The sequence below is a fragment of the Siphateles boraxobius genome, unplaced genomic scaffold, assembly GCF_051911475.1.
Source record: "Siphateles boraxobius isolate OS27281-9 unplaced genomic scaffold, OSU_SipBor_1 166, whole genome shotgun sequence".
Classification (NCBI taxonomy): Eukaryota; Metazoa; Chordata; class Actinopteri; order Cypriniformes; family Leuciscidae; genus Siphateles; species Siphateles boraxobius.
Genome location: NW_027508773.1, coordinates 193038 through 204818, shown reverse-complemented (window position 1 = coordinate 204818; position 11781 = coordinate 193038). Strand labels below are relative to the sequence as shown.

Here is an 11781-nt window from a genome sequence, read left to right as displayed (position 1 = left end):
TCTTTGTCAAGCCTCCAACAGGAATAGACCATAACCCTCTGTCTCCTGAAGTCTCCACGTCAACCTGAAAACCACCACGTAACGTATACTCACCTTTGAAATAATCAGCTTTGTATCCTTGTCCCGCTGTTCCCAGAAGTCCTGCCTGGTCCCATGTTCCCCGAGTCCTGGAGATTCGTCTGAGTGTCCCACGTTCCCGCCGAGATCTCCGTGTCCGCTACTGTATCTGAAATAGAAAAGGAAATGTATCAATGAACAGTGTCTGCTCACGCCAAGCTAACTAAAGGAGGATCTGCTCACCTGGAATCCGCTCTGCACGTAGTGATCGTCACCGCACCTTCACCTGAACCTTGCCAATTCACCTTGTCACTTGAATCATTGTAAATAAACTCACGTTTGAATTCACTTACCTCCGCCTCTGTGCCTGTATCCTGACAGAAGGCTTGACCTACAAAGGAAAAGAAACAGCGCGATGGAGTCTACCCGCCATGGTGATAATCCTGTACAACCTACAACCGCTGTTGTGAATTCCAGTCAGCCGACGCTCAGTACTTCCGCAGGCCCCACTTCTTCTATGGTTTGCTTCGCAAACCCAGCATCACGTCCAGCGCCATTCTCGGGTCGGGCGGAGGATTGCAACGGGTTCCTGCTTCAGTGTTCGCTCGCTTTGGAAAAGCAGACCCAGTTGTACCCCACAGAAAGATCGGAGATTGCTTTTATAATCCAACAGTTATCCGGGACTGCTTTAAGATGGGCTGAAACATTGTGGTTACAGGAACCCACTGTTACCTCGTCGGTACAGGAATTCGTAGACCATTTTAAAGAAGTTTTCGGGCGACCAGTTGATTATTCCTCCACCAGCGACAAACTACTGCAGCTGCATCAGGGCAGAAAATCGGTTTCTGAGTATTAATTGGAGTTTCGCACTCTAGCCTCCGCAAGTGGGTGGAACGAGATGGCGCTCATCTCTGTCTACCGACGTGGTTTGAATCCTGCTCTCCGTCTTCAAATGGCAATATATGATGACAGCCTGGGTGTGGAAAAGTTTATCCAGCAAGCTCTCCGCGTGCACCAACGATCTCAGGGCTGCTATCTCGAAACTCAACGACCCACTAGTACCTCTCAGTACCCCGCGGAAGGTCCATCCGAAGCAGGTGGAGAAAGGATGCAAGTGGATACTCACCGACTGTCTCCAGCGGAACGTGCCCGACGTCGATAAGTAAGATTATGTGTGTATTGCGGAATGGGAGGACATTTTCGTCAGTCATGTCCAACTCGACCCCCCAGAATGCTTGTGAGTTCTGTCTTTACGACCGATTCGGTGTCAGCCCCATTAACGATATCAGTGATCCTAAAATCCACGACTTTCCATGTTTCTGCCACAGCCATTGTGGACTCCGGGTCGGCAGGAAACTTCATTTCCGGACAGCTCTGTCAAAAACTCCAGCTCGAGAAGTCAGCCACCACCAGACCGTACTCCATCCATGCAGTGACGGGTGAAACCATAAATCAGGGGTATGTCACATCTCAGATCAAACCTGTCATCCTCGGTGTCGAAGACACACACCATGAATTATTTGAACCTTTCAAATTAGAGAACAGTCAGACTGCTATAATCCTTGGCCGCCCATGGCTTATACGACATCAACCGAATATCAACTGGAAATCTGGTAAAATACTGACTTGGGGTTGTAAATGTGCGTCCAGGACCGCCGAACTCGCGATCACGCCCATCGTTAACATACCCAGCAACATTCCAGTGAACTCAACCTCCGTTGAAAGCCCCACAGAAAGCCTGTCAGTGTCCATCCCTACCTGTTACTCTCTGTTTGCAGATGTGTTCAATCCAGTCGAGGCTGCCAAATTACCACCTCACCGAGCCTGGGATTGTGCCATCGATCTCGTTCGAGGAGAGCCCATCCCTAAGGGACGAATCTACTCCCTGTCTATCCCCGAAAAAGAGCCATGCAACAGTACATTGAAGAAGCCTTGAAACAGGGTTATATCCGCTCCTCCACATCACCTGCTGCTGCCAGTTTTTTCTTTGTCCCTAAGAAGGATGGCGGACTACGTCCGTGTATCGACTATAGAACCCTGAATCGGATAACCGTGAAGTTCAGCTATCCACTCCCGCTGGTTCCTTCCTCTCTGGAACAACTTCGAGAGGCTAAGGTATTCACCAAACTGGATTTGAGAAGCGCATATAATCTCATCCGAATTCGAGAAGGCGACGAATGGAAGACCGCGTTCATCACCCCAGCAGGCCATTACGAATATTTGGTTATGCCATATGGTCTGGTAAACGCTCCTTCCATCTTCCAAAGCTTCATGGATGAAGTCTTCCGAGATTACCTGAATCGGTTCGTAATAATCTACATTGACGACATTCTAATCTATTCCAAGGATCCAGTGGAACATCAACGACATGTCTCCCTAGTACTCCAACGGCTACGTGAATTCTCCCTGTTCCTTAAGGCAGAGAAATGTTCCTTCCACCAAACCGCAATCGAGTTCCTCGGTTATCAACTCAGTGAAAAAGGAGTAGAGATGGACGATCGCAAGACCAAGGCGATAGCTTCCTGGCCAACCCCACAGACTGTTAAAGAATTGCAAAGGTTCCTTGGATTTGCCAATTTTTACCGGAGGTTCATTCACCAGTAATTCACCCGGAATACTAACCACTCACACCTGTGCACCATCAATTACCTCATCACCCAGCTCTACAAAACACCCATGCACACTTCAGTCTTTGTCAAGCCTCCAACAGGAATAGACCATAATCCTCTGTCTCCTGAAGTCTCCACGTCAACCTGAAAACCACCACGTAACGTATACTCACCTTTGAAATACTCAGCTTTGTATCCTTGTCCCGCTGTTCCCAGAAGTCCTGCCTGGTCCCATGTTCCCCGAGTCCTGGAGATTCGTCTGAGTGTCCCACGTACCCGCCGAGATCTCCGTGTCCGCTACTGTATCTGAAATAGAAAAGGAGACGTATCAATGAACAGTGTCTGCTCACGTCAAGCTAACTAAAGGAGGATCTGCTCACCTGGAATCCGCTCTGCACGTAGTGATCGTCACCGCACCTTCACCTGAACCTTGCCAATTCACCTTGTCACTTGAATCATTGTAAATAAACTCACGTTTGAATTCACTTACCTCTGCCGCTGTGCCTGTATCCTGACAATGTGCTGGAAAAGAGAGAGTTAAAAGTTTCTGTTGCAATATCGAATTCATCTTAGCTATCTGGGATGCTGAGATGATGAAACTGATCAGGAAGATTATTGATAAACAATCTTTCGTGGCAGAAGTGATAGGTCTAACATATTTATAACACGGAGTCGGGTTTGCAGCCTTGGCTAAATGTAATTTACATGAGACTAGATAATGATCTGAGATGTCGTCGCTCTGCTGCAGCATTTCAACGACATCAACATCTATTCCTTGTGATAATATTAGATCTAGAGTATGATTACGACAATGAGTAGGTCCTGACACGTGTTGTCTAACTCCAATTGAGTTTACAATATCTTTAAATGCCAATCCCAATGGATCTTTTTCATTATGTACATGTATATTAAAATCACCAACAATTAGTGCTTTATCTGCAGCCAATACTAATTCTGATAGAAAGTCAGCAAATTCTTTGATAAAATCTTTATGGTGCCCTGGTGGCCTGTATACAGTTGCCAGCAGAATTCTCAAACGTGATTTATCGTTTACACTATATATTTTTACATTAAGCACCAACACTTCAAAAGAAGTACATTTAAAACTAGATTTCTTAGTGGTTTTGAAAATATTGCTATAAATTACAGCAACACCTCCCCCTTTGCCTTTCAGACGAGGTTCATGTTTATAACAGTAATCTTGCGGGGTGCACTCATTTAAAGTAATGTAATCGTTTGGTTTTAGCCAGGGTTCTGTCAAACACAGCACATCTAGGTTATAATCTGAAATCATATCATTAACAATATGTGCTTTTGAAGTAAGGGATCGAATATTCAGCAACCCAAGCTTTATCGTTTGCTCATTTGTATTATATCTGTTTTTTATTTGTTGAACATCAATTAAATTTTTAACCTTAGATAGGTTTGGAAGTTTTTTGTATTTCCAAATTCGGGGAACAGACACAGTCTCTATATGATGATATCTAGGTGAAAGAGTCTCTATGTGATGGGATTTATCTGACCTTGGTGACGCTAGCAGACGGTCGGTTTAGCCAGTTTGTCTGCTTCCTGACCTGAGCCCCAGATTGTCATGTTTTATCTCTAAGACTATGAGCCAAATTACTAGAGAGAAGAGCAGCACCATCCCAGGAGGGATGAATTCCATCTCTTTTCAACAGGCCAGGTTTGCCCCAAAAACTTTTCCAATTTTCTACGAGTTCTATGTTATTTTGTGGACACCACTTAGACAGCCAGCCATTGAGTGAACACAATCTACTAACTTTCTCATCACTCCTTCGGATATGAAGGGGGCCAGAGCAAATTACTGTGCCTGACATCGTACTTGCGAGTTCAAACACCTCTTTAATGTTAATTTTGGTGATCTCCGACTGGCGAAGTCGAACATCATCAGTGCCGACGTGAATAATAATCTTAGAGAATTTACAATTAGCATTAGCCAGCACTTTTAAATTTGCTTTGATGTCAGGCGCTCTGGCTCCCTGCAAACATGTGACTATGCTGGCTGGTGTCTCTATTTTCACGTTCCGTGTAATAGAATCGCCAATTACCAGGGCACAATCAACAGAATTCTCTGTCGGTGTTTCACTGAGTGGGGCAAATCGATTTGTTGTGGTAATCGGAACGGAAGAGTGGTTTTTTGATCCGCGACTCGAGCGATCCCTCACTGTCACCCATTTGCCTTGCTGCACAGGCAATAATTCAGCCGGAACCGAATCATGTAAAGGGTTCACTATGCTAGGCGCATCCAAAATGGTATCTAAAGCTCTAGCACACTTACTATCCTCAATTAAAGTTTGGATGCGTGTCTCTAGTTCTGAAATCTTCTCCGTCAGCCTGACTGTTTCCTTGCATTTATCACATATATAATGATTTCCATTACACGAGAGTAGATGTTAAAACTTCATGCTGATTTGTACCCGGCTTTCGCCAAGATAAGCACCAACTAAGACATACAGTAACCTATGCTTCTCCATCCATTTACGCTTCTTTCCATATGGTGATGTAAATCTTCTTCTGTCTAGTGTTAACACGCGTCAGTCAGCACACATAATGGCTGCAACCACAGTGCGGTCCCCCAATGACAACCATCTGGATTAAGCTGAGTAGGGGACATCTCTAGGGTCTTCAAGTGGGCACCTTCCGTCCTCAGTGTTTCGTCGACTAGCCCACAACACCTCAAGAGTGCTCGACAGTGACTCTGGCATCCAAGAGTCACCCCCCTCCGTCCCCCTCTCAACTCAGCCCATATATATATATATAAATATATACTATATTACCGACGGGGAAGGATATACTAAACATGTGGCATGAGATGCAGGTGACAATAACAGGACATTACTCACCGTGTTTGTTGACTGATTCTTACTCACCTGGGCTTTTATCAACTCAGAGGCGCGGGCGCGCAAGAGAAAAATAAATAAATAAACTGAGCGCACGGGTGGCGCGTTAAAAGACTAGCGAGTTACTAGTGTGTCGTGCTATGAATAACGGAAGCTAGCGAATGAACAGTAAGCTGTAATTAGTAGTATAAACAATTAGAAATGATAGTAAATCATGGTTCAAAACAGAAAGAAATACGAAGCTAATACGAGGCTTAGACAGAGCTTACAGCATTCGAAGCAGACAATACTCACAGCACAGCAGGCAGCGAGGCAGACAGGAGCAATCGATTCAGCGATCCACCCAACAGCCAAGCCAGTTCACTCAGAGACACACTCACCAACTTTTAGGTACAAAAGCGTACCTTTTTTTCCAGCAACAGCAACAGCAACAATAACAATAACAGCAGAAGCAGAAATAGCAGCAGCGGCAGCAGCAGTAATAACCAACAGCAGCAGCAATAACAGCAGAACCAGTAGTAGTAAAAAAAAAAAAATGCACTAAAGTTAAACTGAGAGGGGTTATAGCACTTGGGTATTGTTGTCCTACTGTTAGTTTAACTGCTTCTATTGTTCTCATTTGTAAGTCGCTTTGGATAAAAGCGTCTGCTAAATGAATATGTAATGTAATGTATTAACAGCAATAACAGCAACAGCAGCAGCAATAACAACAGCAACAGCAGCAGAAATAACAGCAGCAGCAGAAATAACAGCAGCAGCGGCAGCAGAAGCAGCAGCAGTAATAACCAACAGCAGCAGCAAGAACAGCAGAACCAGTAGTATTAACAGCAATAACAGCAACAGCAGAAATAACAGCAGCAGAAGAAATAACAGCAGCAGCGGCAGCAGAAGCAGCAGCAGTAATAACCAACAGCAGCAGCAAGAACAGCAGAACCAGTAGTATTAACAGCAATAACAGCAGCAGCAGAAATAACAGCAGAACCAGTAGTATTAACAGCAATAACAGCAACAGCAGCAGCAATAACAGCAGCAGCAGAAATAAATAACAGCAGAACCAAGTGTAGTAACAGCAATAACAGCAACAGTAGCAGCAACAGCAGCAGAAGAAATAGCAGCAGAAGAAATAACAGCAGAAGAAATAACAGCAGAAGAAATAGCAGCAGAAGAAATATCAACAGCAGCAGAAATAACAGCAAAAATAACAACAGCAATAACAGCAGCAGCAGAAATAACCAATAGCAGAAGCAGCAGTGTAGCATTTTTATTACGCCAAGAACAAACATATCAGCATTGTCATATCATATATAGTCTTGATTATGATATAATATAAATTTTTTTTTTATCTCGGTGTCTTTGAAAGAAAAATAAATATAAATAAATATTTTAAATATAAAAATAAATAGTGAAAGAAATATATATCAATTACCAAACTATTTATAATGATGATGATTAAGAATGATTTAGAACAGTTTTTTTTCTTCTTTTTTCTTTTTTCCCTTTTTTTATTGTTTGCCCACAGTAGAAAATTAACATTTACAGTATCACAACATAAAGTTCTATTCATATTACAGGGTGTACAAAACATAAAAGACAGGAATAAGTAAAATAAATTAAAATAATAACAACCACAGATAAACAAGGTCACATTGACTTAGAGCATCCTTTAGATAGGAAGTCAAAGAAAATTAGCAGAAATTAGAAGTGGTCCGGTATGCCTGTTAAGGGAGTTCCTTTATATATTCTCAAAGGTGAGACCATATGAGCCAGAATCTGTCAGATTTTTTATGTTTATCGTAGGTGAGCTTTTCAAGTGGTAACCATGTAGCGATTTGTAATGTTCACATTTTAGAGGAAGGAGGCTGTGATGCAGACCAAAGTAGCAAAATGCATTTTTTAGCTAAGTATAGCAGGACAACAAATAGTTTTATTGCATCTTTTTTAAACAGACTGTTCACATTAAGATTCAATAAATACAAAGCTGGGGTAATATCGAAGTGTTGTCCAAGAAGATCTTCCATTACACTATGTACTTTCTTCCAGTATGACAAAGTTTTGTCACAGTACCAAAAACAATGCATGAATGTGCCTTTATCTTTATTACACTTGAAGCACAGGCCTGTAGCGTTGGTAAACATCCTCTTAATACTCATCGGTGTAAGATATATTCTATTGAAGAATTTGAAATTGAGCTCATGGATCCCAAGGGAGGTACATTTAGGGTACACGTTATCACATACAACAGTCCAGTCATTCTCTTCAATGGTTTGACCAATGTCCTTCTCCCAGACTTTCTTCAATCCCAGCCAGCACTTGCTAGAGCAGCAGGTGCAATTGCTAGACAATATGTATATATATATATATATATATATATATATCCTTGATATCGAACCCTTCAGACAGATTGGATTTAGTAAAATGTCTTCAATCGCTGTTATGTCCATTCTTAACTCTCCTTTGTCTATCTTTAGTTTAAAAAAATGTCGCAACTGAAGATATTTGTAAAAATTAGACTTTGGTGGTTTATATTGCTCCACAATCTGTTGGAAAGACTTTAGAGTTCCCTCTGAATATAGACAAGAAATTTGAGATATTCCCAGTTTCCGCCATGTCGAAACCCCAATATTCTGTAACGTTAAGGGGAAATCAGGGTTGAAAGATATTGGAGAAGACAAGGAAAGAGAGGTGGGTATTTTAAAATATGATTTAATATCTATCCAGGCTCGAAGAGTGTTTGATATGGTATAATGTTCCGAAATATTTTTTGTATAAAGAACAGTGTTTTCTAAGTAGACTGGAGAAATGGCTACTGAAAATGTGGCTTTGCAAAAATACTATTCTACTGTGTGTTTATAAACAAGCTTACACACATGCATTCATTCATTCATTATTTAAGGTCTTGTTGTTTTGTCTTTTGAATTCAGTGAATTCAAACCTTCTATGTATTTATAGAAAAAGAACGAGCAAAAGCGCGAAAGGGCAGGAGATGGACATAAATGTAGGTGGCATACGCTGTGGATAGATCTGCATCATCAATAACACTCGTGTTTGGAGCTCTCTCAAACCATCTGCCATCAGGAGAAAAGCAGCCAATCAGACGGCTCCTCCCAGCCCCTCTGCTCTCATTGGCTCCTCCCAGCCCCTCTGCTCTGAAGACTCAGTCAACTCTGCTAGCAAAACAGACAATGTGCTGCTGTTACAAGCAGGGGAGACTCAACAAATGCACCGGAACAAGGAACACATCGCAGGCTGAGAGGGGAAGTGAGTAACCCTTTCTTCTCAGCATATAACGACTGCATGACTCGTCCTGTCCAATTCCAGCTCTATGTATAGATCACAGCCAGAAATATCCCTCTTCCCAGGCAAATGCTCACTCCTGAAGTAGCCGGCAGGAGGAGGAACAGCACCCAGAGGAGACGTCAGTGGTGTCAGTGAGGAGGTCAGTGACATGGGCTGCTCATCGGGCCGTTTGCCCTGCCGGCCCCCAGCCTCGGCTCAGCCGGACCCCGACCGCAGCCTGTCCCACGACGGCTCGATCCCCACGGCTGCAGCCAGAGAACCGGAGGATCTGTCCACTCTGGAGCGTTTGGCCCAGGCCACCGGGGGCACGGAGGAGTCCTGGTACCGGTGTGTGTTCCCGTTCGGGGTGATCTCGCTGGTCATCGGGGTGGCGGGCAGTGGCGTCACCTTCAGCTTCAACACGCTGCCCCAGACCCGAGTGGTGTCGCTGGTTCTGCTGGTGCTGGGCTTCGTCCTGCTGCTGGTAGCGGCCGCTTGCTGGAAGGCTCATCGGTCCCGGAGGAGAGAGAAGAAGGAGGCCGGCATCTTCAGCTCAGAACTGTACACGCTATGAGTTTTTCTGCTGTTCTGGAAAGAAAAAAACCCTAATCCGCTGGCTAAGTTTGATGGTAAGTTGTCTGTAACATCTCCTCACTTTCACTGATGGCCTGTGGAAACATTTTTGTGACAGTACACTGGCAAATATATGAAGACTCATGTTTCTATTAGGTAAAAATCACAAAGGAACAAGGGCCATGGAGGATCTCTGTGTGTGTGTGTCAGTTTATGGATTGGAGAAATAATATGGTTGGGTCATTGGAGAAACAAGAGAGTCCCTGATAATGCTGCAACTTTCCCTGCTTTCATCTTGAACGTGTTTATTAAAGGAGGATGCAAAAGAAAATAATGTAAATCTCTGTACAACTGACTGCAGGTTAGGAGAGGAAGGCTTTTTGAAAGAAATATGAACATTGATAAAAGAATTACAGCTACTTAATATGTTAACATGTACATCATGTATGATTAAATCACATGCAGTTTGCAGTGAGTGCCAGGACTTACTTTTATTTATTTATTTATTTATTTATTCATTTATTTATTTATTTATTTATGCCAAGTCAAATGTAAAAGGTCTGGATAATGTGAACTTATGTTTTGCATGACAAATGAACAGAATTATTATTTTTCATATTCAACTATGATTGGAGTGAAATTTGTGCACGCTTACATATTTGTGTTGCCTCGCAGAAGTGTTTTTGAAGTTCCAGACTGTTATTTTGATATTGCCTATCGCTTTGTCTGTCAAGTGACTGCAAAGTGAAATCTGGGGACAGTGTGTGTTCCTATACATGCTTGCATGTATTTCTGTAAAACAGTGAGTAATACATGATTTCACCTGCACACTGTAACTCAAGACATGAATCTGATCATATCTACTGACATCTTAGCAGCAAACCAGTGCCAGTCCACTGAATGTGTAGTAGAAAAACCTAAACATGAACCTGATTTGCTGACATGTGAAAAGTGGTACAATTAGAAAATTCTGCTTATGTGAAAATGATCCGTATTTCGGTTCAATACTTCGGATCTATTTGCACTGTTTATGTACTTCAGTCTTGGAGTGTTAAAGGAGTGTTTTTTTGCTAGGTACTGTATTAATGTTTTTGGTCTTATATATGTTATATATTTGTATGATATGTATTTTTGTATATTTCTCTGTGAGAAAAATTGCCAGCCGTTTGTATGTGTTCTCTGAGTGCCTGTATTTTAACAGTAGATATTTTTGTATCATCCACCTCTAGGTTTTGTGAAGAAAAACTGTTTTCATTTTTAAAAAGCCTTATACATTTTCTGTCACACATACGTTTTATGTGCATGTTTACAGATACCCATAAAATCACTGTAAGTGAAAATATTTCTGCCTTCTAAAACAGAAGGGGCTCGTGTTTCGGCAGTCGTGAGGCTGATGTGACAATATCTGTGATTCTACCATTACGGGCAAGAAGGAATAGAGAGAGAGAGAGACAAAGAGAAAAAATCAGTGGTGAGAGCGAGGGAGGAAAAGTAGTGGTTGGGTGAGTTAGAGAAAGGAGGAGGATTCATTAAGAAAAAACGTCAGGAAGCAGCACTACGTGCTCGGAATAAAATAAGTGTGAGAGCAGTGGCAGAAACTGCGACGTCATACACCAGCCCAGAGAAGCTGCTGTGTGACTCATATTCTGCACATTTGTTAACATGCACCCATTTTCATCCCTTTCATTTGGTGTAGCATATTTGACTGTGAAATACTAGGTATCTAAAAAAAACAACTTTATAGTATGACTCATTATGAGAGACGCTGTGATACAGATTATGATTCTGGAATAATTAGAAAAAATCATCTACATTCACCCTCTCTTAGACTTTAGAGACAGATCTACCTCGTTCATAATATACCAGCCCAGACCTCTGATGTTAATCAGACATGATTTATTCACATCCAGCTGAAAGTATGCAATATATTTTTAATTATAAGACTGTGCATTTGCTTCAACATCTTTCTCACTAAAATGAATTCTCATAGATTATCAAAGATTTTATTAAGGACACACATGATCCAAAACACAAATAATAAACAGACAAATATAAATAAAAAAATAATATCACATATTTACATGTAGGCTAAAACACTAGTGATTGAAATGACACTCCCTGTATTTCACTTTCTATTCTGTTTCAGTACTTTATTTTTGGGGCAGATATACATTAGAATTATGCATATTGTTTATGTGAATCTTATTGTAAATAGATGTATTTATACTTTCAGTTTTGGACTAAAGAATTGTATTAAATGGAAGAATGCAATGTGTAAACAAGCTTTGTAGATTTCATTCTTGACAACCTGAACCCAATGTGCCGAAGATCAGACAAATGCCACCATGCTGCAAATTACTGTATTTAACACGCAGAAAACCCCCGCACTTTGTCACTGTTGAAAT

General features: G+C 41.9%; 1 protein-coding gene across 1 annotated transcript; it reads left to right on the top strand.

Annotated features, from left to right (window-relative positions):
• Positions 1-8586: 8586 nt before the first annotated feature.
• Positions 8587-11526, top strand: LOC143740089 (transmembrane protein 100). Its single transcript, XM_077232167.1, has 2 exons — positions 8587-8785; positions 8887-11526. The coding sequence occupies exon 2, from the start codon at positions 8973-8975 to the stop codon at positions 9375-9377; it is 405 nt and encodes a 134-aa protein (XP_077088282.1). The 5' UTR covers positions 8587-8785; positions 8887-8972; the 3' UTR covers positions 9378-11526.
• Positions 11527-11781: the final 255 nt, after the last annotated feature.

Bases quoted from the DNA above. Each gene is read 5' to 3' on its own strand.
- LOC143740089 (XM_077232167.1), top strand. From the start codon at position 8,973: ATGGGCTGCTCATCGGGCCGTTTGCCCTGCCGGCCCCCAGCCTCGGCT.